At 45.6% G+C, this 26,570-nt stretch overlaps 1 protein-coding gene across 2 annotated transcripts in view; it reads left to right on the forward strand.

Moving 5' to 3' along the window:
* LOC142020552 (rifampicin phosphotransferase-like) overlaps positions 1-26,570 on the forward strand; it is an 81,946-nt gene that overhangs the window by 8,523 nt on the left and 46,853 nt on the right. The window contains exons 4-12 of one of the 2 annotated variants that reach the window (XM_075008512.1): positions 4,639-4,763; positions 8,169-8,237; positions 9,962-10,075; positions 12,164-12,279; positions 14,401-14,456; positions 16,809-16,858; positions 20,649-20,776; positions 22,771-22,927; positions 23,632-23,818. In XM_075008512.1, coding sequence (XP_074864613.1) covers positions 4,639-4,763; positions 8,169-8,237; positions 9,962-10,075; positions 12,164-12,279; positions 14,401-14,456; positions 16,809-16,858; positions 20,649-20,776; positions 22,771-22,927; positions 23,632-23,818 — 1,002 coding nt within the window. Of the gene's footprint in view, positions 1-4,638; positions 4,764-8,168; positions 8,238-9,793; positions 10,076-12,163; positions 12,280-14,400; positions 14,457-16,808; positions 16,859-20,648; positions 20,777-22,770; positions 22,928-23,631; positions 23,819-26,570 lie in introns of those variants that run through there. The other variant, XM_075008513.1, reaches the window with a different exon arrangement.

Raw genomic sequence — 26,570 nt, forward strand, 5'->3', positions numbered from 1 at the left:
AATGGGGGTTAATTTCACCAGGCATGGGACAAACTAAGAGTGGACAGTCCTGGTCTGAAGCTATTGACAAGCTAAATAGACAAGACAGATACTGGATGAAAGATGAGGTATAACATGAAAGCAGAATGAACAGTCATTGTAGTGGTCTAGCACTGTCATCCAGGCGGTGCTGCACTTGGCCCCACCCCTTCTGCTCTTGGCCTTGTCCCTTCTCTTGGCCTTGCCTTTTGTGGGCATAGAGCCGGGTCCACTTCCCAACTTGCCTCCGGGCCTGCAGCAGCTATTGTCACTGCTTCCTCTCCAACATCCTTTATCAGCAAATGCAGCCTGCCTAGCTCAGTCACGTGCCCTGCTCCACAGTCGCTCTTTTTCCAGTAATTCTGGCTGCTACAACGTGAAGCAAAATAAATCTTGATCCTAATTCATCCACTACTGGGTCCTAAATGATTCACCCGACAGTAGTGGGAGGACAAGGAAAATACACTCTTCCCAGGTTCCAGCACTGGATGTAGCTGTTTCCATATCCCTGAAGCTGTATGTGATTTTGGAGACGTGAAAGCTGGTTGAAATAACGGTTGTAATTAATATCCTTGGTGGATTTGATCTTTTTACTATTCACAACTTGCCCAAAAAGTGATTGTGACTTTTAAAATTGTGCTGATAAGATTCCTCGGAACATATGTGCACGACGAGATGCAGGCATCTATTTAATCTGAGATGTTAGGCACCTAAGTCATACAGTAAAGTTACAGGTCTCTCATTGGGCACCCTACATTTTACAGACAAGGGCCTGAAGAAATCTGTAAGGTGTGTGACAGGGTCAGTACCACTCCTGGGCACCAGCACGCCGTTTGGTTCCCAGTCCCACATTATGGGGCCCACTTGCCCTTGCCGGGGTTCGGGCTTTGGTGTCTGGGCTTGAAGGACAGTGGGTAGGAGCCCCCGGTCCAACAGGGTTGAATGACCAGTCCTTTCAAGCTATGTCTGAGCCCTGAGGTTACCAGGGGAAGGGAGCCCCAGACACTCCCTGCAGGAGCTCCTCAGCTCTCCTGCTGTCCCTGATGTTGTTCTTATTCTCCTTCACCCCTAACTTTCTCCTTGCCTGCTCTGATTGCCTCACTTGGCTTTTAAAAGGCCCACAGCAGCCTTTAGTGGGATCAGCTGGCTCTAAGTGATTTAAAGCAGTCTCTTTCCCCCCTGCTCCCACTCTGCCTGTGATAACACCTGATTGCCAGAGCTGTTTCTGTTTTTTGGAGCAGCCTCTCTATGCTTGTAAATTAGCCCACTGGGCTCATCCCGTCACACATGTAGAATATTTCAGGTAAGGGACAAGGAGTATTTTAGAGAGACATATGTAGGGCTACTTATTTCTTGCTAATAAAGGTTTGAACATTAAATCTTTTCTTGTGTGGGTTTGGGTTTTGGTTTCTTAAGTGGATGGATTCTTTTCTGACTGTGGAATAGAGAAAAATATAATAGAATTTTTGGCATTTCGAGTAGACTGAATATTTTAATTTCTCTTGAGTACTTTTTGGCACAAATACAGCCATTTTCACTTAAAAATTATGTGCACATGAATAAAAGTTCTTCTCTAAACATTAATGGGACCCAAAAGCAACACTCCACATGCATGCAGAAAACTAAACAAGTTAGAAGCTAAATACACTTGCTATTTCCATTACAATTACACCTGGAACTACCAAAAAGCTAGAAGAGCTTGAAGTCTAAATAGGTCAGCTTGACAAAGGATGGAGGACAAAGAATATTATCATCCCAGTTTTGCAAATTTGGAACTGAGGCAGTGGGAGACAGCAGGACTGTCAGCCACCATGGGCCTGGGGGCAAAGTGGGAGAGGGGCCCAGCCCCACCCCCACAGGAGAGGCGGGGCCAAAGGAAGAAGGGGCGGGGTGAAAGACAGTTGGTGCTTAGTCTTGTCCTCCACACACACAGCCATGCAGGGCAGTGAAACAGCAGACACGTGACTTAAAATGAGCTTGGAGTTTGGCTGGAGCTCTGGGCCCTCTTGAAACACTGGGTCTGGGGAGCAACTGCCCACTTTGCCCCCCCATCAGCGGGCCTGGTCGGGGATTAAATGGTTTAATGGAATTGAATCACAAGTGAGATTTGGCATACATATACATATATTTTCAATCTGTTTATATAGCTGCAGCTAGGAAAATGTGTATAACGTGTACTCACTGCTCTACAGGTGTACTGTAAATGTCTAAGTATTTTCATAACATAACTATAGTATATTGTTGAGGAATGCATGAATGTTTTGGGAGCACTGATAAAAGGCTTAGTATACACTTTAGTCAACTTCTGCAGGCCTTATTGAGCCAAAGATCTGTTTGATGTAAGTATTAAGGATTGCAGGGTTTGACTCAGCTGACTTTAGCAGCTGATAGGGAGTTCACTTTCATTATTTGTTACTTGATTATGATTACCTGCAGTAAATACCTGGTGATTTTATTACGGTGGTATTTCAGACTCTGTTCTGAAATGTGAAACTAAAGTGTTAAAATAGCGATTAAAACTGCTGAGTGTTAGAAAGCGTAAGTCTGATTGGCTATCAGCTGGGATTCTGCTTGATATATTTGTTTGGCAGGAGTAACTTCAAATAATAATAATTTCTCTACCCAGCTACGTGGTCCTCTACAGCTCTTACTGTCTGCAACATTCCCTTTCTTTCACCAAGTATCGGAGGGGTAGCTGAGTTAGTCTATATCTTCAAAAGCAACAAGAAGACCCGTGACACCTTATAAGCTAAAAGATATTTTGGAACATAAGCTTTCGTGGGCAAAGACTCATGCATTTGATGAAGTGGGTCTTTGCCCGCTAAAGCTTATGCTTCAAAACATCCGTTAGTCTATAAGGTGCCACAGGTCGTCTTGTTGCGTTTCTTTCACCACTGTCTCTGTATAATCTCTTTCCACAGTTTGTTATAAATCTCATTTTTCTCCTTTTCCCATACTCTTTAATTTTTCTGCCCCCACCCCCTATCATTCCCATGATTAGGCCAGATCTACATTAGCTGTGTCTACACGTGCACGCTACTTCGAAGTAGCGGCACTAACTTCGAAATAGCGCCCGTCGCTATTTCGAAGTTAACTTCGACGTTAGGCGTCGAGACGTCGAGTCGCTAACCTCATGAGGGGATCGGAATAGCGCCCTACTTCGACGTTCAACGTCGAAGTAGGGACCGTGTAGACGATCCGCGTCCCTCAACGTCGAAATTGCCGGGTCCTCCATGGCGGCCATCAGCTGGGGGGTTGAGAGATGCTCTCTCTCCAGCCCCTGCGGGGCTCTATGGTCACCGTGGGCAGCAGCCCTTAGCCCAGGGCTTCTGGCTGCTGCTGTGGCAGCTGGGGATCCATGCTGCAGGCACAGGGTCTGCAACCAGTTGTCAGCTCTGTGTATCTTGTGTTGTTTAGTGCAACTGTGTCTGGGAGGGGCCCTTTAAGGGAGCGGCTTGCTGTTGAGTCCGCCCTGTGACCCTGTCTGCAGCTGTGCCTGGCACCCTTATTTCGATGTGTGCTACTTTGGCGTGTAGACGTACCCTCGCAGCGCCTATTTCGATGTGGTGCCGCGCAACGTCGAAGTTGAACATCGATGTTGCCAGCCCTGGAGGACATGTAGAAGTTATTCATCGAAATAGCCTATTTCGATGTTGGCTTCACGTGTAGACGTAGCCATTAGGAGGTAAAAAATCAATTTAAGATCTTCAAATCCAACTAGGAGACCTGCGTAGCTGGAGTCAGCTTACCTAAATTTGATTTTTGCCACTGTCCACACAGTGGGAGGTTGAAGGGAAAAACTCTCCTGTTGACTTCTCTCACTCCAAATGAGGGACAGGAGTACCGGTGCCTATGCCAGTGCCCTGTAAGTTTGATTTAGCGCGTTCCTTCTTCGGCTTACTAAACCAGGCTCCAGAAGATTGACTGCAGCAGGGTCAATCTTTCCTGTAGTGAAATCGTACCCTTAGAGTGGATTTATCATCTATTATTTTTACGGCACTACTTCCTCTAACTTGTAACTTATAAAGCCCTTCATAACACAGTTTACGTTACGAAAATGTGCAAAATGACTGCATAGGGTGAAATCATGTCTCCATTGATATCAGTAGGAGTTTTTTTTTTGTAACATTGTTTGAGGTCTAGTGATAAAAATCAGCATACAGAAGCTAAGTATTATTTTGCTATTAACTCCAATAAGGTCAGGATTTCCCACTTTCAGTTTACAGCTGTGAACAGTCCTTCTGAAGTCCACATAGAGAGGTTGACTGGCAGAATGAGAATAATGATGGATGGATGGATGGAAGAAAAGTGGTTTTAGCCTGTTACAACTATGCCAGTCAATTTCCCCATACAGATAAACCATAAGAACAATGTGGAAGTAATCATGAGGACCTACAATAATACTTTTCAATGTCATGCCATTTATGGCTTGTGCCATCTGCAGTAATTACTTGATATTGATCAAATCAGGTATTTTCTGTGCAGTTTTCTCCTCTGTGAAATTTGCAGAATCAAAAATGTATTGCTGTCAATGAGTTTGCTATAATAGATTAAAAATATGACTCCACCTTTGCCTTATTGCCACACGTCAGTGAATGTTTTATTGCATTGTCTTCTCAGCACCCAGTACATCCAGACATGATAGTGAGCGATGAGTCTGAAAAATGCTGGCGTGGTGGAGGGTTGACAATTGAATGCTTAGAGCCACACACTCGCTGGAAAATAAAATTCAGTGGACTACTCAGGTATGATCATATCACCTGTGAGGGAAGGTGATTGCTAGACACTGGTTTCAGACTCAGGAGAACCTGAGTCAGTTCTCAGAGCTGCCAGAGACTTGCTGTGTCACCTTGGAAAAGTCATTTCAGCTCTCTCTGCCCTGGTTCCCCATCTGCACAATGAGGGTGATGATGCCTCTTTTTTACCATCTTTTTATTGTAAGAACACAGAATGGCCATACAGAATCAGACCAAAGGTCCATCTAGCTCAGTATTCTGTCTTCTGACAGTGGCCAATGCTAGGTAGCCCAGAGGGAATGAACAGAACAAATAATCATCAGTGATCTATCCCGTCACCCATTCCCAGCTGCTTGCAAACTGAAGCTGAATATGTTGTCCGTATCCATCCTGGCTAATAGCCATTGTTGGACCTATCCTTCATGAATTTATCTAGTTCATTTTTGAACCCTAATATAGTCTTGACCTTCACAGCATGCTTTGGCAAGGAGTTCCACAGGGTGACTATGCGTAGCATGAAGAAATGCTTCTTTTGTTTGTTTTAAACCTGCTGCCTATTACTAGGATGACCCCTAGTTCTTGTATTCTCCACAGCAGTCATGATTTTATCTGTTTAACTACGTTATCTATGTGGTTAGAGTGTGCCTTGCACAATAGGACCTGGATCTCTTGTTAGAAGGGTTGCATAAGGAAAAATCATACAATTACAAGAGGGGTTTCAGGACTACTTGGGTACAACCCACTAACGATAGCTCTTCCCCTGAGCCTCAGCTGAACTCTGCACAGGCTAGAGTGCAGTCTGATAAGGATAATTATAAAGCATGACACAGTTTGAAATAGTGAATTCCATTTCTTATCACCACCGTCAAGTCCTATTTAAACACAGGATCATCCCACAATGTAGCTTAGTGTGAAAATGCTTAAATTTCATACAAACAGTTCAAACACTTTAATCAGTACTTGGAAATACCTTTAAATAATTTTCTATTAAGTAATAAGTCTAGCAGTATATTCTTCTGATTCCCAACTTTAACAAATTCTGCTGTTGGTACAGGTTGCACCTCTCTGGTCTAGCACCCTTGCCACCAGAATAGTCCCAGACCAGGGGTTTTGCTGGAGCATCCCCAGCCACTTCCCCAACATCATCTGTAGCTCCCCAGCACCAGCCACTGGTTTCCAGATCTTGGCCTCAGACACAGGGCCTCCAGTTTCCCAGCCTGTCTATGGGCAGCTGGCTTCCCATTCCAGCCCCTCCTCCACAGCCCTGAGTGCCAGCGTCCCAGCCCTGACTGTGGTTTCCTGGTCCTGGCTGCCATGAGTCCACCACTCCCCAGCTTTTGCAGCCCACTGCTCTCTGCCTGGCTCCCTGGCCCTGCCACTCTACAGCCAGCTTCCTGCCAGCTCCTTGGCCCCACCATCTACTCAGCCACCATGATCTGCAGCTCCCCTGCCAGCTTCCTGGCCCCAGCAGCATCCTGGCTGGCTCCCTGTCACTCACTGTCTGGCTTCCCATCAATTCCTCAGCCCTGGCCTGGCTGCATCTCCCTGGCCCCACTCTCTGGCTTCCTGCCTGCAGCTCCCAAGCTGCTTCTGGTCCCCCTGTTACTGGCTGTGGCTGCCTAGCAGGGCTAAGGCTCCCTGTCTCCAAAGTGCCCGCTGCCAGATGTAGCCGGACAAGAGAGGCCCAACCTGTATAATGCAAGTAGAATTGGAACATCTGCACTACAATGAAGAGTTTCAGCATAACCTTACACTGTGCTTTGGCACTCAGACAGACATTCTTTCCCTTCCGATCTTCAGAGAGAACTTTTGCTGTGACCTAAAATGTCGTGTCATAATGCAAATTTCAGGTATAATAAGAACTGAAGTGTCTCTTACCCTGTCCCTCCCCAGATACTTCCGCTAGTCAGGAAACAGAAAGGAGCTCTGGTCTGGGGGACGTCCTTCTAGCTGGCTGTACTCAGTCTTCTGTGAACATGACCTGCTCCCTGAGGGTACATTTACACTTACTAGGAGATCAGCCCAGTCAGGGTTAATCTTCTGGGGTTTGATTTCATGCACCTAGTGGGGATGCGTGAAATGGAACTATCAGGACGTGATGGTCAACCCCTGTACTCCTCATTATCGATGGGAGAGTTTCTCCCATCGACCGGCCTCAGTAAGGATGGCTGGATAAGTTGATCATAAATACATCAATTACTGCTACATACTTTCCATAGCTGGAATTGTGTATCTAGTTTAAAGGCAACAGACCTGGGTTGTCAGCAGAAGGGTTTGAACCTGCAACCATAGGGGCTAAAGTCCTGTGTTCTACTCCATGAGCTAAATATCAGCCAGCCCTCAGCCAAGGCTGTAGAGCAGAGACTTCATTCTCCCTTTGTCAGTACTCTCAGGGGCTCTGGGGCTACATACTCCCCTCAGCTGAGGAAGCATGTCCTGATCTTCTGAGACCTTCCAGCAGTTCATCCCAGACAAAGCCCCCGCTTTTAACACCGACGGACCCCAGTGCTCTACTACGAGAGCTAAAAGCCATAACACTAGATACGCAATTCCAGCTACAGCAAGTACTTAAAGTTTAGTCCCTAAGGTTGCAGCTTCAGTCCCTTCTGCTGACGACCCAAGTGTGTTGGCTTTATGCTAGGATTGACTTTAAGGTCTAGTGTAGACCTGCTCTGAGACTGTGTTTCAGATGGGAGATGGGTAGGTAAAATGTAACAGTTTTTGAGACTCTGGCTGAAATGATCAAAATGTGTAAGTGACATAGAGCGCCCCCTACTGGTATCTATAAAAGTACTTGAGCAGGTTAGTTGCCTGTTTGCATCATTAGGTTCCTAATTACCTTTGAGAATGTGGCCTACAAATCCAACTTTCTTGGACAATGTGCCTGAGTCATTTTTGAAAATGATGTCATGGTTCCTAAGTCACTTAGAAGCTCTTGAAAAATTTTACTACAAGCCGTAAAGCCCACCACGTATTTTGACTTTTGTTGTCATTCAGCCAAGTCTCCTGAGAAAGAACATCTTGTAGGACTTCCATAGAGCAATTCTCCATCCTCCAGAAGATCAGCACAAAACGAGGATTGGACCCACAGAAGTGCCAGCCTATAAGAGTTGGCTGTCTATGCTGCTTGACAAAAGCTATAAGCATGCTTAGGAGTTATAAGACCTTTTAGATGTTTTCTGGGTTGCCTGATCTGCCCAGGCAAATAATCAGGTGATTTTAACAAAGCCTTTGTATCCTCTCCATTGCTGCTTTCCTGTTTGTTAGACTGAAGCTAATTAAACATTGCAATATCAAGGTACACGCAGCTCTGTAAATAAAAAGGAAGGAGTGAAAAAACACTATAAGGAATAATGATAAATGATGCTGCTGATTTAGAAACCAAGCAAGATAACAACATGTTTAATCTTCTAGAAAAGGACCATATCGACATCAATGGGATGAAGAGGAGGGCGAACTTGTCCACGTTAAATTCTCTTTCCAGTAAGAGCACTGCAGGTTGATGGATCCATGTATTTCGTAAGACTATCAACAAAAAGTTGTGGGTCAGATCCCATTCTAAGTCTGTTTAAGAGGTGCATGGGCCATGTGTTGTTATTCAGCTCAGAGTGAATTTCCTCCCCTCTGTACAATAAATCCCCAGTTAAACTACTAAAATAATTTATAGCACCACTGCACCCCTCCAACCCTCTGCCCTGAGTCTGTCCTCACACCCCCAAACCCTCACTTCTGCACACCCCTTAAGCTGCCTGCCCTGAGCCCTTTCACATTCACCCAGCCTGGGTGCCCTCCAATTTTTTTCCATCCATGGGTGGAATAAATTTTGTTATGTGCACCTAGTCATGTATGGATGCGCACCACCAATAAAAACACATATTGTGGTCTGTGAGTGCTCTGCAGATCTGCTGGGCAGCATCTGAATCTGTCCTGGGTGGCAGCCCAAGCACTCAGGTTACAGGAACTACTGCCCGCAGCCATGACTCTGGCACCTGCTACATCCCCAGTCCGCTGCTTTAAGCCCCTCAAACCCTCTACCCTCTGCTCTGACTCCTGCACTTCCCATATCCCAACTCGCTGCTCTGTGCCCCGCACTCCACTCCACACCTAAATTTCTTACAGGTAGCATCATATTGCAGCTTCCCGAGCCTCCTGCCCTGAGCCCCCAACTCCTCTGCCTCTGTGTTCATGTGTGCAGTATGACGGTACGTTTAAGAAATTTAAGTGAATTTCACTCCTGTACAAAAGTCATTAAACTGAGTGGCTCCATGATGGATTGAATGAGAAACAAATCCAATGTCTGCATTATAGCCAGGGGCATGGAGGGGAAGGAATGTTTTAGTCTGGAGTTGGAAGCACATTTTTATCATGCCCCTTAAAAACCCCCATAACTTTTCATCCCCTTTGAGCAATCTGTAAACTGACAAAAATCAAGATTACTAAAAATAATCCTGAGTAATATTTAGATTTCTTTTAGTTTATTAAGGTTATATTTTCAGAATAATTTTTTCCTAAGAGCTGTATTCCCCAGAGTACTTTGGTTATAAGTGCATGCAAATAGCGTGCCAAGCCAGCTCTTTATGTAACTGTTCTGTGCCTGTGTGTTTTGTGACTGTGCCTGCTCTGATATGCTGATGGGATAAAACAACAGCAGAGCAACTGTAACCAGATATAACAGAGTCTTCTCTATGGACTTTTGCCATCACAAACATATCAGTTCGCGATTGTATGTCATCATACTGGGCCGTGATGGGCTTTTTGTCATGTAGAGTTGGCCTGTGTTTGATTTAAGGTTACTTATTCCTCCTGAGCTCTAGGTCTTGGCTCCTTACTTTCTATCCAAATTAATATTCTGCTGACAAAACATGTGGCATTTGTGGTGGAATGGGGAGTGTGTAAATTAGAATAGACCACAGTGAGAGAAAGTGAGGCATAAGTATCACAGATTAGAATCTTTTGCTATCCCCCCTACTAATCCAATCTGATGTATAATCAATAATTTCACTTTTGCATCATGGTTTCTTCCTTTTTTCTTTTGCCAGAGAACTGTAATATCTAGAAATATTGTAAAATTCAGAAGATTTGAACCACGAGAAATATGGAGGCACAAATCCCACAGACCAACTGAAGCTCTGTCTGAGTCATGATTGCCGCAGCTCGACTCATTACAGAATGAAAACAGATGAGATTTTCTCTCTCTTCTTTTGTAGCTGGACTTCCTTTTCAGAAGCATTTGACTTTAAAATTGACAGTCACCCAGAAGCATTTGCACATGCCTTTGCTTTGGAAAAGTGGAGTGCAGAGTTTTTCCAAAGAGTCAAAAAGTGAGAGCCCATTTAAACTCTTCTGGTGTTGACAGTGGTAAGCTTTGCTGTACTAACACTGCTGGTATTACCAGCTAGTGTTGTCATACACCAATTCATAATAAAACCGATCAGATGCGGCCAACATCTGTGTAAGTTTCTGCCTTTCTTCTGAAGGTTGGGTGTATTTTTATTATTTTAGAAGAATAATTTAATTTAAATCTGTACATTAAAGAACTTTGCTCCTCACAATTACTCCCTGGCCTAGATTCATACATAAGTTACGTTGTTATTGTAAAATATGGTAATCATCAGTAAGAAGTCCACATTTGCCAATGGTTGCTATATATACAGTTTAGACCTGCAATGCATCCTGGGCAGATGGCTACATTCACATGGGATCCGATTGACTTTAGTTGGGCATCACGTGGATGGTGGGCTCTGCCTTTGGCAGTAAGTTCGTTGGGGCAGGCACAGTGTTCCATGAGTGGAGTACATTTTCTTATGTGCACTGAGGCATGTGTGGCTGTGTGCCACCAATAGAAACACACACTGCCCACTGTGGGTGGCTCTTTATATTCTGCTAATCATCTGGGTGGCACCTGAATCTCTCCTGGGAGGCCGCCGAATCATCTGCGTGATGCCTGAATCTCTCCTGGGAGGCCGCCCAATCAGCTGGGTGATGCCTGAATCTCTCCTGGGAGGCCGCCCAATCAGCTGGGTGGCACCTGAATCTCTCCTGGGAGGCCGCCCAAGCACTCAGTCTGCAGGGAACACTGGGCAGGACCACTTCTTTGTTGATATTTTTTTTAAAAATCTATCATGATAGGATTCTGATCCTGATTTGACCCCTTTTCTCTGCTGCCACTCTATGGCTATGTCTAGATTGCAGGCTTCTGTTGGGAGCCAGGATGACTCCTGACAGAAGTCTGCCATGCTGGGAGCCCTCTGCCAACATCCTCGTCATCCTCATTCTACGATGAAGTAGAGATGTGTCAGCAGAGAGAGTGTTCCTGACACTGGCCCCTGTGGACAGGCCAAATGTTGGAAAGCCTCTCCCGACAATTTGTGTATCTTTTGCTGACAATTCTCAGCAATTTAGACATAGCCTACTGCATGACACGGGGTAAAGGCTTTTTTTTGGTTCATGAAATGAGTAAAAAAGGCCACTCCTCTGACATGGTAGCTCCTACTTTGTGCAGGTGTAAATTACTACACTAAGGCAGCATCTACACTAGGGGAAGTGATTCTCTTGCTTGTGCACACATTCTTGCCCAAATTCCCAAGAGTAAAATCACAGTGTAGCCTTGGTAGTTGCAGCAAGGCTGAGCCAGGCCATGTACAAACTTGCCTGAAAATTCTGCTCAGTCAATTGTTCTTCCACTGCTGCTACCTGTGTGATTGTGGCTCTTGCTAGTGTAACCCATGCACCTAGGTGTGGTTCACAGTCCCATGTTCACAGCACCTAGACCACTTACACAAAGGGAAAGAATGCATCTTCCCCCCCCCCACACAACAGCCTTAGCTGAGAGGAGGGTGGCTTTTTAGCTCAAACTGTAGATGTTCATACACAGAGGTCCTGGGTTCAAGTGTGCCTGTTGGCATTATGCTAGCTCTACAGGCACTAGTGTGAAGATGTGTATGTGAGCAGGGGAATCACAGCTCTATCTTGCACTGTAGACATAGTTGATAAGGCAAAGAAGAATACACCTAAGGAAATTGTATTGCTTATTCTAAGCACAGGGAAACCCAGCAATATTGCAGTGTGATCACTTGACACAGGCTGACTTTTAAGTGGCAACTACTGAACTGTAGCTTTTGTAGGGAAAAAAGATGGCAGTTATTTTAGGAGGGGAAGAACTTACAGTCCGAGGGTGTCTTTTTTATAACTATTTATAGGCTAAACGGTTCATAACAGTATTCTTAAAATTCAGAAAAATGTCTGATAAATTGCAGGTGTATGGTTCAGCTGAGATCCAGATGTTCTGAAATCTTTGTGTCTTTCATAACAGAATTGACTCTTCTGACTGGATTTTGGGGAGCGTATTTGAATAAGAAGCCTTGTTTCTTAGCTGCATGATCTTTACCCTCTCTTTTTTTTTAATCCAGAGCTGGGGAACAACAGTCTCGCTATGAACAATGGGGCCAGTCCATAGGAGAAATTGAAATTGAAGGTCACAAGAAGAAAGAGATCTTTATGAGAGGTGTCCGGAGCCACTCATATGGTAACAATATCCTGAATGATTCAATGACCTGGAGGTTATTGTGTTAGTGATTAATTATTGCAGAATGATCACCTTGAAGTGTGACTTGTAAAATGACCGGTTTCATGATTAGATCTGAAATTGTTTAACAAAAAATATTTTGAAGCTTAATTATTATTAGCATCTTTCCGTTGCGAGCTCATTAATGATTTCTCACTTTAAATACCAAACAAAACTCATTCTCTTGTGACCATCCAGGCACATTCCTCTAGCAGAGGAGAAGCCTACAACTTCATCCCTCTTCGTGGCTCCTAAGGCTGAGAGACAATCTGAGAGGCTGAAGACTCCCTCTTTGTACGACCCCACAGTCAGAGCCAGCTTATAGCTCTGAAATAGTGCTAATCAATGTTCCCTCTATTTCCGCCCCCATTCATGTGCGGAATAAATTTTGTTAGTGCACCAAGGCATGTGTTGATGTGCTCCCATCAGTAGAAATACATGTTCCTGGCTGTGAATTCTGTGGGTGTTCTGCTAATCAGCTGGGCAGCACTTGAATCTCCCCTGGGTGGGTGCCCAGGTGCTCAGCTTACAGGGAACACTGGTGCTAATGTCTGGCTAAGGGGCCTATTATGGCTGAAGATTCCCTTCCAGCCTTGCTCAGTGTGTGCGCATGGGGTGGAGGGGCCATGAATGGAGTTCATAAGGCCCTACAATCTTGTTTGATTCACAGGCCTTCCTACCTCCCTCCACCTCAGTGAGGATGTCTCCTTCCTCTAGGCAGTATTAGCCTTCATAGTAACTGCATGAGAGGGAGGGAAAAGAGGGAAACATAGAAACCTGGTTGTAGGCCTGCTCCCAGGACTGGTTAGGCCAGCACAGAGCCTCTGTGTGTCAGAGTAAAGGAGCTATGCTGACTTGTTGTTACTACCACAGGTGAAGTGTTGGAATTAATTCTAAAGTGCTTTCCTGGTTACAGCAAAGAACAATCTATCCTGAGGGGATCATGGCACTACCCTGGGGTTCTCTGAGTTGCACTGATCCAGCAGATATCTATAGCCATATAGCCTGGCTCAGGGCCATAATTATCTATATGCAGAATATGCAGTTGCATTGGACACCTGAAAATTTGGAGCACCACCAGGTCTGAATGTCCACCCACCCACCTCTTCCTATCCCTCTTTTGTGACTCTGCTTCCTCCAGAGAGGATCTAGTTAACTTACAAGTGGAAAAGCTGGCCAGAGCTATTAGCAGAACATGAAACCCAGGAAAGAGCCTTTTAAGTGATAACACAGCCATTTAACAGGCATGTGCCAACCCCAGTTATAGAGTGTCAGCTTCTGAATTTATGGTGTTAGTTCATAGGAGCTTAGTTTAAAATCTGCTTTAAAAACACTTGAGTGTGTTGCTGCAGATTATAACATCACATCTCTAAAAAATCCAGCCCCATCCACTCCCCACGGCTTCCATTGGGTATAGGGGCATCAGTTTAATGGTACTGCGGAGGGCCTCATAAAGCCCAATGGAGGCTCTGGCCCTGCTTGCTAACTTGGATATTTGGCCACTAACTATTATTGCAGCCAGTGGGGCTGAAATGCTCTGTGGACCCCAGGGCAAAGTGTGGGTGGGGTACATCTCTGTGCCCCAGAAGGGTGGAGCCTCAGGTGGAAGAGGTGGGGCCAAGAGCAGTCAGCCCTTAGTGCCATCTAGATCACAGTGCCCACCCTTCCAGCACTCAGAGCTGCACAGAGCAGTGCTCCAGGGCTGTGACAGCAATTCCAAAGGTGCTAGGTCTCCTGCCAGTACTGCTTCTGCAGTAGCAGGAACGGCATCCAGGAGCTCCGGACCCCTTTTAATCACTCTGTCCCGGGACAGTTGCCCCATCTGCCCCACCCCCACTGGAGGGCCTGATGGCAGCTTATTAACATTAGTCAGACCTAAGATTAAATCCATTTCCCTTGCCAGGAACAGTTTCATTGATAATTTTACTACAGGCATACGTATCTCCTTAGTACCTGATTGCCTGGTAGAAAATTTCTCTGGCTATAGATAAGGTAGCCAGATGCCCTTATATAAATGCTTGTCTTCAAAGTGCTCAGTAAAGGTGAGCTTTCAAGCCCATATTCTCAATTTTTTTCCCTCAGGCATCCGAAACTGGGCTGAGGTTTACCGATATGTCATGATTTTGATGCATTGTGAGGTAGGTCTGACTGTTCCTTTCTGCAATCTGGAGATCAAATACAGATTTTACTCAACTTGTAGGATATGTCTGAACAGCCAGAAGCAGTATCCTAGGAGGAAATCAAACATCATAACACCACCTCTTTCAACTCTACCTTTTAGCAAGTTGTCTCTTTGCCAAAATTGTCATTAACTCCTGCTGAACGAGTGTTCAGTAGCACGTGCTTGCTGGGCTCCGACCTCATAAAGGGGATCTGCGGTATTTGTGTATATTAGTAAGATGAAAGGTGAATGATCAATTTGAGGTAGAAGCCTGAAGGAATTTGCCTCCCCACATTGTGCAGTTTGCTAGGACTGTGTGGCAAGAGGCGCCATGCTCTGAAACATCTGATAATGATCCAGATTCCCTGGCTGTCTGACTTGTGCTGGGCACACAACATCTTTCCCCTTCAAGCTGCTCCTTCTGTTTTATTGGGTCTGACAAGGGAATGCCCCATCAGCGGGTACAAATTCAGATACTTCTCTAGCTTGTGCTTGGGAAACCCTACAGACCCATATGTGGGAACTTCTAGGGTGTTTGGGCTTTTTTTGTACATATGGGCCACCCCCTCAGAGCAGGATCTGCTTCTCCCACCACCCTTGGTTATCCAACTGGCCCTGTCCTCCAACTAGCCCTGTTCCCACACTCCCCTTCCAGCCACCCCTGGTTTGCCCACCACACTCCCTGAACAGCCATCCCACCTACCCCCACTAGGCCCAAAGAGCCCCGCTTCCCTCTGCTCAGCCCAAACACCCCACCCCTCACTTGGCCCAAGGGTCCACCACCCCAGCTCAGCCTGAATCCCCGGCCCCCCCTCAGAATGAACCCCCCCCAGTCTCCAAAATCCTTCCCTTGCCCTAACACAGCCCCCATCAGTGCAGACACCCCATATCCACTCAGTCCAAGGTCCACCCCATCTCCACTCAGACTGAACCACCTCCAAGGCTCCAACATCCCTCCCTTGCCCTAACACAGCCCCCCTCAGCGCAGACACCCCACGCCCACTCAGCCCAAACTCCCCTGCCCGCGTGGCCCCACCCCACCCCACCCTACCCCACTCCAGCTCCTCCCAAAGGTCCCCCTCACCTGCATGGTCCGGGAGGGGAAGGATTACCTGGGTCTGAGTTCAGATGTCAGCAGAGCAGCTGCAGAGGATTGCCTCCCCGCGGCCTTCCTTGACCACCCCCAGCCATGGGGTGCTCTGCCTTGGCCTCCTCCCAGCCTACTGAGCACTTCTGCCCTGCTCCTGCCCCCCACAGCTCTGTCCTGCCCCCACAATCTCATCGCCCTGAGCATAGACCCCTTCTTTTCCCCCCGGGGAGTGGCCACCACCCCAAGTAGGGAGCGTGCAAGTGCCCTGGCTGTGTAGGGCACCAGGAATCCAACGGACCCTACACAGGGCTTAAAACAGCAACATAGATATTCCTCTCTGGACTGGAGCTCACACTCTGAAACCGGGTGAGAGACGCACAGCCCAGGCTCCAGCCCCATCATGTGACATCAAATCAGTTGAGCAGCCCATTACTGATGATTCATTCGAGTTTCAGCATAACAGCCATGTCTGCTTAAACATACTTAACGTGGCAGGGGAAAGGGGAATGAAATGTGGGAAGATGGCATCATATACCCACATTTACTTGTGGGGCCAGAATGCAATGGGGCTCAAAGAACTGTGGAATAGGTTCCCACAACACACTGCAGCAGCACTCGATTTAAGCTAGTTGTGTGTGGCAGCAGTAAGTCGGCTTGGTGGGGAGCATGTGGGAAGGTGAGGGTGCTCAGAATTGAATGGATAAAACCCAGCGTTAAGAAATCGATTTTAATAAAATCAGTTTTATCTCGTAATGTAGACGCAACCTAACTGTTATGATAGCCTGTGCTCACTGCATTGCTCCTGCTGGCTGTGTGGTCCTTCCGTGCTCACTTTCGGTATCCTTCTCCCACTCATCACCCTGGCTTCTTCCATGTAATGCCACTGTACTGTGCCAAATGGCCTCTCCCCAAAAACACATCAAGCCATGAAACGTCACTGCTGCATCAAGAGGTGTCCTTAATGTGTCTGGTTTCGACTGGCCACGTTTACCTTTAATGAGTGCTCTTCACGGGAAATATAAAATGCCTTGTACAGTAAATAAATCGATAGATCAAAACAGTTGGGCAACGTGTAATAGTAAAATGCTACATAAGCACTTTCTCTTAGTCTATGAGATAAGTGGCTTTCTGAAATAAAGCGGCAAGGACTTTGTTTTGATCAGTAGCATCAGAAGCTCAGGCGTCTCATGCACTCCATGCAGTGAGAATACTTTCCTGTCTCCACTTTTTCTCTTACAGGATGGTACCTCAGCACACTTAACTGTTATTTGTACACCAGAAACAACACAGTAAGTTTAAGCAGTCTGTGAAGCTTATGTCTGCCTTGTTCTGCACTAGTATGGTCAGGTTTTCTTCTAGATCACAGCCAGACCTTGTTCTCTGCCCCCACAGTTATGTGATTACAAATAATCACAGGTGCAGCTTTCACCTTCAGTTATTTGCAGTCTTAGTTTAGAGCAGAAGTCAGCAACCTTTCCAAGGCCAGAATTTGACCTTTTGAACTCTGTGTACTGTCCGAGTACTGGTAATACTTTTTAAAGTCACTGATAGTCCTAGTTGCTATGGGCAGAGTCGCCTCCTTGTGACCCCAGCATTGTTTTATCTTTGATTAGTATAAAGTATAAAGGGTCATTTCTTGGTGGGATATGAAATGGTTTTTTTCCCCACAATTACACAAAAGTGCTGACTTGTCTAGGGGCCCCACATTTGTTCCAGGGGCCCCAGCCCCAGCCCCAGCCCCATGCTGGGGGGGACTTGCTCCCCTCCCCCACATGCTGCTGAGGGGTTGGCGTGGGCTCAGGGTCTGGCCCCAGCCAGGCTGCTGGCTGCATGGGAGAAGAGGGATGGGGCTGAGCTCCCGCCTTATGTGCTGGGAATTGCTGACCCTGGCACACACCAGGATATGATTTAAAGGCACAAATTAAGCACTCCCAGAGATCCAAGTTATTTTATGCGCACCTACAAATGAAAGATTGGAGGCAGGCATTTAAAATCTGCCCTTTCATAGTCTGCCTGATACTAACAAGAAAGTAATTTTATAACATCTTAAACCAGAAATCTAAAAGTACTTTACTACCATTAGTAAAAGTCTCGTATCAGCTTCCTGCATCAGCACCACATTATAGCCATTTTTATGTTGGGCAAATTCCAATGGAGTGGTTAAGTGATTTGCCCGGAGAACTCAAACAAATTCAGAGTCGTGGGGAAATAAATTCAGGCGTTCCAATCACCAGTCTTCCAATGACAGCTTAAAGGCAGACGGTTTAAAGTTTCTAGTCAAAGGGGTTAGATAGTGTGTTCTCCTCCATCGTCCTCTTGCAGTATGTTTAGTCAAACTTCAGTACTCGCCTCACTGGATTTGGTGGCTTCTGGCTTTTTAGCTTCAAACCCTCCTTTCTCAGGTACTTCAAACCCCTCTGTTGCTAGCCAGGACTGAATTAATTCTTCTAGGAGCTTGGGACTAGTAGATTTTGTGGTGCCCCCTGTGCTTCAGGGTGTGGCCAGAATGAGGGATTCAGTGTGCAGAATGGGGCTGCCGGGGTGTGTGATGGGAGTACAGGGTGGAAGAGAAGGGGTGCAGGAGCAGTCTGTGGGTGTGGGCTCTGGACAAGAGAGACAGTGCAGGAGCAGGCTGGGGATGGGGCAGCAGGGTGTGGGCAGGAGTGGGGTGAAGAAGTGGGGTGGGAATGGGAGTGCAGGATCTGGGAGGGTGGGGTTGTGTAGTATCAGGCTGGGGGTAGGGACGTGGGTCTGAGCAGGAGGGTCAGGTGAAGGAACAGGAAGTGGGTGAATGGGTACAGGAGCAGGATAGAGTCTGGGGTCTGGATGGGAGGTAGGTTGAAGACGCTGGCTGAGGGTGCAGAGTTTGGGTGGGAGCTAGAGTGCAGGAGCAGACTGGGGTGGGGGTGCAAGGTCTGGTGGAAGGTAGGGCACTGGAATGGGCTGCGGATGTGGAGTTTCGCTGTGGGGGCACAAGAATAGGCTGGGAGAATAAAGTCTGGGTGGGAGGATGCAGAGGAGGGCTTGGATGGTGGGATGCAGTAGCAGGTTGAGAATGGGGTGCAGGGTCTAGGCAGGAGATAGGGTACAGGAGCAGGATGGAGTGTGAGGTCTGGATGGGAGGTAGGATGCAGTAGTGGGGTGGGGATAGGATTGCGGGGTCTGGGCATGAGTTAGGGTGCAGGAGTGGGATGGGGTGGGGGCCTATGGTCTGGGAGGGAGGAATGGCAAGAAGGGGGAAGCAGATTTGGGTACTTAACTGTTGCAGCTGCTGGGCTGGGGTTGGGGAACAGGTAGTTCTACACTGTCCCTTGCTGCTCCCATGGGCCAGGAATTGTGACCAATGGGAGTGGTGGGGGTGGAGTCGCTAGGCAAGCACATCTAAGAATGCTGCATACAGTGGCATTCGCAGGGAGAGGGGAGATGGAGAATGGCAGTGGGCAGAGCTGCTTCCTGCCACACACGTCGGGCAGAGCCACAGCACGCAGGGGCGTTAGGGGCTGCATCCCAGGGCTCCTAAACTGGGGCCCTTTGCTTCAGGCCCCTACACCCCCTTTCATAATCCAGGCTTGTCACTATCCTCCCACCCAGCTCTGTGGTAAAGTCAGTAGAAATTCTCCTTCACTCAGGCTAAGGAGAACTGCCACACTGGGCCAGACCAATGGTCCTTGTAGCTCAGTATCCTGTATTGAACCTTGGCCACTAGCAGAGCCTCAGAGGGCATGTACAGAACAGGGCAGTATTGGAAAGATCTGGCCCTATCTTCCCAGGCTTCTGGCACTCACAGCTTCAGGGTCACCCTGAGCATGGGGTGGCGTTGACCATTGTGGGTAACAGCCTTGGATGGACTTATTCTCCATGGCTACATCTCCACTAGAGTGTTTTGTTGGCAAAACCCATGGAGCATCTACACACAAAATACATTTTGTCGACAGTCCGTCGACAAAACTTGGCACTTCCGCAAACAGCGTTCTGCCTTCCCGCAATGAAGAATAACACCTGTCAACAAAATTAAGCTGTGTAGGCACTCTGGGGGGCCCTCTGTCAATAGACAATACTTCTGGGTCCCTGGGCAGCCCTGTCTGCTGTTCTTCAAGTTGGGCATTCTGTCAAGAGAGCAGCCGAGCAGTCTGACCACTCTGTCGACGGAGCAGGTTGACAGAGTGATCCGCTTTTGTGTGTGGACCTGATTGGTCAACAGAAGTTTTGTTGGAAGATCTCTTCCAACAGCAACTTCTGTTGACAGATGCTTCTAGTATAGAGGTAGCCCATGAACTTGGCTAGTTCTCCTTTGAACCATTTATGCCTTTGACCTCCACAACATGCCCTGGCAATGAGGTCCACTGGTTAATTGAACATGGCACGTACAAGTAATTCATCTTGTTTGTGCTAATCCTGCTGCCTGTTAATTAAATTTTGGGACCCCTGGGTTCTGTGCTGTATTTGTTCCCTCTTTCCACACCGCCCCTGATATTACAGACCTCTGTCATGTCCCCTCCATTCTTCTTTTTCTAAGATGAACAGCCCTCTGCTCTTTAATCTCTCCTGGCATGGAGCCATTCCAAACCCTTGATCATCTTTGTGGCCTTACTCTGAACCTTTTCCTGCTCTGCTCTTTGAGATGGCTGACCAGAACTGCACAGTATTCAAGGTGGGGTTCCCCTGTCAATTGATACAGTGGCAGTATGGTATTTTTTGTTTTCTAATAGCACTAACATTGCCAGTCTTTTTCATTTCTGACCCTCCTATCCACCGTCTCACACCCCTTCACCACCTTTCTCTCAGGACCCTCATTGTGAGTATTGTCTCTTGCCTACTCCTTGTTACTAGAGAGCTAGGAGATATTTAATTTGCTTGTTCCTTTTTCCAGCAGGCATTGCCACCCCTGTACAGTTCCCAGGGTTCCTCTGGGAATACCACATTTCCCTAGGTCTGTTCTGAATCATAATTAAGTGACATTGGGCCTGTAGCCTCCCTTAAAGAGTCAGCCTTCTGTTCCACAAAACAGGTTGCTAGTTTAGGCCTAGCTTCAGAAATTGGGACCTGTACCAGATATGTTCTGATTTTTGTTTCTCTCAGCTTCACTGTAGGTTATGTTCTTTTTCCCAATGGGAAGAAGGCTGGCATTGACTGGTCCAATGCCTCATTGGCTGAAATGGCTGATGATGGCATTATCGGAGATTTATACCGAGTCAGTTTCACTGCAGGTAAGTTAAAGAATGTGAGATCATCTTCATTTTTTAACTATTAAATAAAATGCTTTAGAGCCTAAGTCAGAGGTGGGCAATAATTTTTGGCGGGGTTGGTGAGAAGAATATCCAGAGTTCATGGGAGAGCAGCCTTTCCAACCTTACCATGTGGACAGCACCACAGTCTGTTGACTTCAGCTAGTTGTGTAGGGTAGATGGACGGGGGCGGTACAGATGTAGTTTAGATAAGAGCTAAGAAACAGTTCCACTGAGTTACAAGAGAGGTAAAGGCAGGGGCATTTTGCATGGTGTGCTATTTAATTGCTATATTTTCCAGATTGCCTATGTGTATTTTCAGATTGCCTGTGTGTATTTTCCAGAATACAAGGAGGGGGAGGCCAAAACCAAATTAACGAGCATGTCCCCTCTCCAAGCGAACCTGGCCAGTAGAGTTCATAGTGTTTCCAAAATGTGCTAAGTGTCAGGGCTTTGATTTAGAGCAACCAAACCTGTGGTCAGAAAAAGCGGTCTTTAAGGACTAAGTTAGGCTTGTGCTGAGGGTGCCTGCAGTCAGCATGGCTTCTAGTCTCCTCTATCACTGAACTTCCTTTTCTTGTTTATCTAGCCCAGCCCCAATCCTGGGCCAGGGTGCTGCATGGGTGTAAGTTTCAGGTGTCCCCATAATGGGTAGCATGCCTAGTTACAAATCACTATTATAATTCTGTTTATCTTTCTTTTGATTATCTTGTGCATGATTCCAGTTACCAGTTACCAGATTCTCCTGCATACACTTACAATGTATGTCAAGTATCAGAGAGGCAGCCGTGTTACTCTGTATCTTCGAGAACAACAAGAAGTCCTGTGGCACCTTATAGACTAACAGATATTTTGAGCGTAAGCTTTTGTGAGCAAAGACCCGCTTCATTAGATGGTGACATCAGTGACTCATGCATCTGATGTAGCAGGTCATTGCCCACGAAAGATTATGCTCCAAAATATCTGTTAGTCTATAAAGGGACTTCTTGTTGTTCTCAAAGTGTATGTCTAAATAGCAGCCAGACACCCGTGACTGTCCTGTGCCAGCTGACATGGGCTTGGGTTGCAGTTATTCATCATTGCTCTGTAGACTTCCAGGCTTGGGAGGGTGAGGGGGTTCTCAGAGCTTGGGCTGCAACTTGAGATCAGAAGTGTACGCTATAATTAAACATTCCTGCAGAACTGAGCCCCGCAAGCCTGAGGGTACTTCTGTACTACCCCTGAAGATTGACCCGCTGAGGGTTGATCTTCGGGGGTTAATTTAGTGTGTCTGGTATGTATGCACAAAATCGACCTCTCAGTGGTTGCACTTGAAACCTGTACTCCTTGCAAGACACGAGGAGTAAGGGAGGTCGACGGAAGAGTTTCTCCCATCGATCTTCTCCAGTATAGACAGCTGAGTAAGTCGAGTGCGAATATGTTGATTTTAGCCACGCAGCTTCTAGCTAGAATTGCATATCTGTGGTCAACTTACTTTGTCTAGTATAGACATAGCCTGCGTTGGCTGTCATGGGCTGGCTGTGGGTGTCTATTTGCTGCATAGACATACAGCAAGTTAAGCATGGGGTTTCATTGCCATCAGTTAGATGACTGGTGTGTTTAAGTATAAGCACATGTGTAATTCTTTGCCTGCCCGGGGCCTCAGGTACAGACAGAGGAGTTCAGATCTCCAGTTGTGCTGAACATCCCTGAGTTGCTCTGGTTATTTAGCTTGGGAATGAGTGCTACAATTTCCAGAGTCCAGTGATGAGAAGCTCACATTTTGGCTTGGGAACCAGCTGCTCAAAATCACCTAAAATGCTAAAGGGCCAAAGAAGCTTTAGAAACAATGTTCCAGATGGATCCAAAATACATTGGAATATTTAAATAAAGGATGGGAGAACTGTATGAAATCAACAAAAAGCTCTTGCTTGTTTTATCTTGACTAATGAACGTTGTATGCTGAAGAAAACCTGCCTACATTTTTCCTTCCCAAGGTGGCAAATTCTTTGACATTTGTGCTAGGCTTGACAAACAAGCTCGCCCTCTGGTGTATAATGGTTTAATTGGAACAGGCGTGTTCCATGAGTGCATTGCTGATTTCCGGATGAATCTGACCATTCGAGGCTGGGGCTTGGTTGAATTCTATTACAGGTGAGATCCTGGTACATAGGAGTAGAGAAATTACTCTAATACTGGGAGCTGAGTGAAGATGGCAGATCAATACGCTTTTGAACAAAAGGCACGCATTGGAGTCTCCAGCCTTGCCATTCTGTGTTTGCTTTCTGTGAACATTTGTATAAGCACCCTTTGTTCCAAAGAGCATTTGTGCAAAGCAAAACTGTCACAAACACCCTTGGCAAGTAGTCTTGTGTCTGTGTGTGCATCACAGGTTCTTGTGCAACCATCTTTGACTCTTTAGAAGGCTTTGCAATGTGTGAGGCCATCCACCCAGGCAAAATGAATGAGACTATGTTAGTTAGGTGGCCTGTCACACAAAGCAAATAATGAGTCATAAGCATTATCCAATCACGAACAGCAGTTTAGCCATCTCTAGGCTGAAATTTGTACAATTGACATATTTGTGCAACAATTGGAAGTAGCAGACAAATATAAATAAAGTCACTGTTTGTTCATGGATAACTGGTCACGGCCCTGGTAATGCATGTGGCCCATATAATCCATGGAGAACTGCACATGCAGCCCCAGTGGTAAATAGGCTGAGAACCACTGATGTAGCTTGACCACATGCGCTGGGTAACATGTTTTTGCGAATGTGCCTTGTATGTCAGAAAGGCCGTCTTACTGCTTGTCTTCCCTACCACTGTGCCATAACATGCGTCTTTCTGTACCCGTAGAGAGGAAGCTGCGCAGCGTATTTTGAATTCTGGCTCTCGGTGGAAGGAGCTGCCTGTGCCTGCCACTGCCAGTTCCCAGTTTGTGGTGTCTTTCACTGATGAGCACTCTCAATGCACCAAGGATGTGGGGGAGAAAGGAGCCCAGATAGGTCAGCTCACGTACTTACAGAGGCAGCTCAGGAATAAGGTGAGCTTCCACAAGGCGCAAGCATCTATCAATCTCCAGTTTCCAGGTGGTGGAGTTCAGCAGTGATATCTCTGTATTGTTACAAGTGCATGCATGTGACATATATGTCTAGGAAACTTGAGCTATATCTCCTTGATTTCTTTGTCCCTAGAACTTATTACAAAATAGACACAGATTATTTTGTGGTAGACTCCCCAGATTTGTTCGCCTGTCTTTTATACCAAATAGAAAACCAAAAAAAAAAAAAAGTGCAAATATTACAGTAATCACACTACTTCTAATAGAAAGCTTAAGGTTTGTATCTAAGAATATAAAAATCTCTTAGAACTAATCTGCATTCTGCTTATAGCACTGAATGGTCATCGTGTGTCTTCAGACAGTAGAAATGCAGTATTAGGTATTTGTGTCACTCTTGTGAAAAATCTTGGCCTGACACTCTAAAATGAAGTCCCATATACCAGCAAAAAAGATAACTGGGTTTAAATTTTGCCAGTGTGCTTTAGCACCAGTTTAGGCAAAATTGCCACCTCGAAGGTTAAGAGTGTAGCGCAGTCACAATGCATGTTTATTTTTAATTCCTGTGTTCACACTGCCAATGAGGAGATTGTTAGTGCAAATATGAGTGTTTTCTTTTTTTATATGGATGTCTGTCCAGTAGAAATGGAGTTGAGATCACTCCAGAGATAGGCAATTCCTTTTAAAATTGGGCACCAATATTCCATCAGGCAGTAACTAGTCTTGGCCATGCAACTTTTGCGAACTGCTAAAAAGCTATGTTGCCCATTAAATTGTCTAGTCCCTCAGGAATGAAATTCTTCTGTGAAGTTTGTCTGTTTCATGAGAGGGGGCTTAAGTTCTGTCTGTTTAAAAATCCATTTATGGTAAATTAGGCAAACATTTATATAAGGGAAATTTATTTTTTCATTGTGTTGGGCTATTTGCAAAGTCTAGTTTATTTTTAAACATGATGCATCCATGTAATTTTAAGAAATGATGACTTAATAGGTAGTGTGAGTATTCATGAGCTGAGGCAAAAGCATTGTATTTTAAAGCCTTCACATAGAAGCAAATAGGCAATTGTTTAGTAAACGATTTTTATGGAGGGAAAAAAGTACAATATATTTGCTCCCATGAGCTGTGATTACATTGTAAATTATCTAAGTATATATTGTACACTAATCGTCTAGCACATACTTATAAATATATTAGTGCTTTAGAATTCATTGTTGGATATCTCTTAAAATCAGTTGCTTTTAGAAGAATATTAACCGCAGAATTTCTTTATTTATAGTCGTATATTTATATTCATCTTCTGTTGCAAATCAAAGCCCGGTTTTCAGACTGGTTAACATTTAGAAATGGGAACTTTTCCAGTCTGATCTTGAATGAGTACCAGAAAAAAAAAAGTAATAACCATTGTGGTAAATACTTGTTAGAAAGACTTTAGCCATTAAAAACAAAACAAACAAAAATCAGTAAACATAAAAAACCATAAGACACAATTTGCTCTTGTTTAAACATTTCAGGGAATAAAAATATTCCTCACATCTGTTTGACATCTTAGTTAATCATGCAATATCTGTTTTGCAGCAAAGTTAGATCTTCCCTTTTTTCTGGCCGTTGGCTTAACAATATGCATAAGAACATAAGAATGGCCATACTGGGTAAGACCAAAGGTCCATCCAGCCCAGTATCCCGTCTGCCGACAGTGGCCAATGCCAGGTGCCCCAGAGAAGGAGAACAGAAGACAATGATCAAGTGATTTATCTCCTGCCATCCATCTCCTGCCCCTGTACTGAAGGCTAGGGCACCATACTTTACCCCTGGCTAATAGCTATTTATGGACCTAACCTGCAAAAATTTATTGAGCTCTTTTTTAAACCGTGATAGAGTCCTGGCCTTCACAGCCTCCTCCGGCAAGGAGTTCCACAGGCTGACTCTGATCCCATAGGCTTAATGCTATTTGTGTTCAATAGTCTTCATCCCCAGTCATTATAGGCTCTGTAACAAAACAACTGATTGTGACATGAGCTGGGACTCAGAAGATGTGGATTCTTTTCAAAGCTATGTCACTGACCTACTGGGGGACCTTGAGAAGATCACCACATCATTCTGTGCCTAAGATTTCCCATCTGTAAAATGGGAATAATGATATGGCCCTCTTTTGGAAAGCCCTTAGAGATCTAATTCAAAGCAATGTATAAGACTTAAGTATTGTTATTAGAGCTATAGCCTGTGTCTAGCCTTTTCCTGTGGTGCCCAGAAAGAAGAGGTCCATAGCTAACAGCTGTAGGTGTTTTAGAAGTTATAGAGTGCATTGGCCCTTCTTTTGTATTGGAAAAAGTTGTACAGCATCTAGTCCTAATGACAGTTATGTAAGATTTATCGTGGTTTGACATCACACTGAGATAAACTGGTTTGAAATCTCGTGTGAAATCTTGGCCCCGCTCAAGCTGATGAATGGTATTATAACTTCACTGAAATTAGTCGTAAAACTCCATTTGACTGTAAATAGGATCAGGATTTCATGCTGAAGTTTCCTTCATACTCTGAGATTACTTTCAGCGTTTAACTACCCTACATATAGTCATGTGATAACTGACAGTTCCTGGGTACCAAAAGTAACATTGGGAAACACTGATTTTGTGTTTGAGAAAGTGTTTTTTGGTCATTTTCTCATGACATAGGACTGTATCGTGGCCTACTTTTTAAGCAGACCTCTTCACTGAACCATGCAAGGAATTTTGCTTAA

The sequence above is a fragment of the Carettochelys insculpta genome, chromosome 14 (genome assembly GCF_033958435.1).
Source record: "Carettochelys insculpta isolate YL-2023 chromosome 14, ASM3395843v1, whole genome shotgun sequence".
Taxonomy (NCBI): Eukaryota; Metazoa; Chordata; order Testudines; family Carettochelyidae; genus Carettochelys; species Carettochelys insculpta.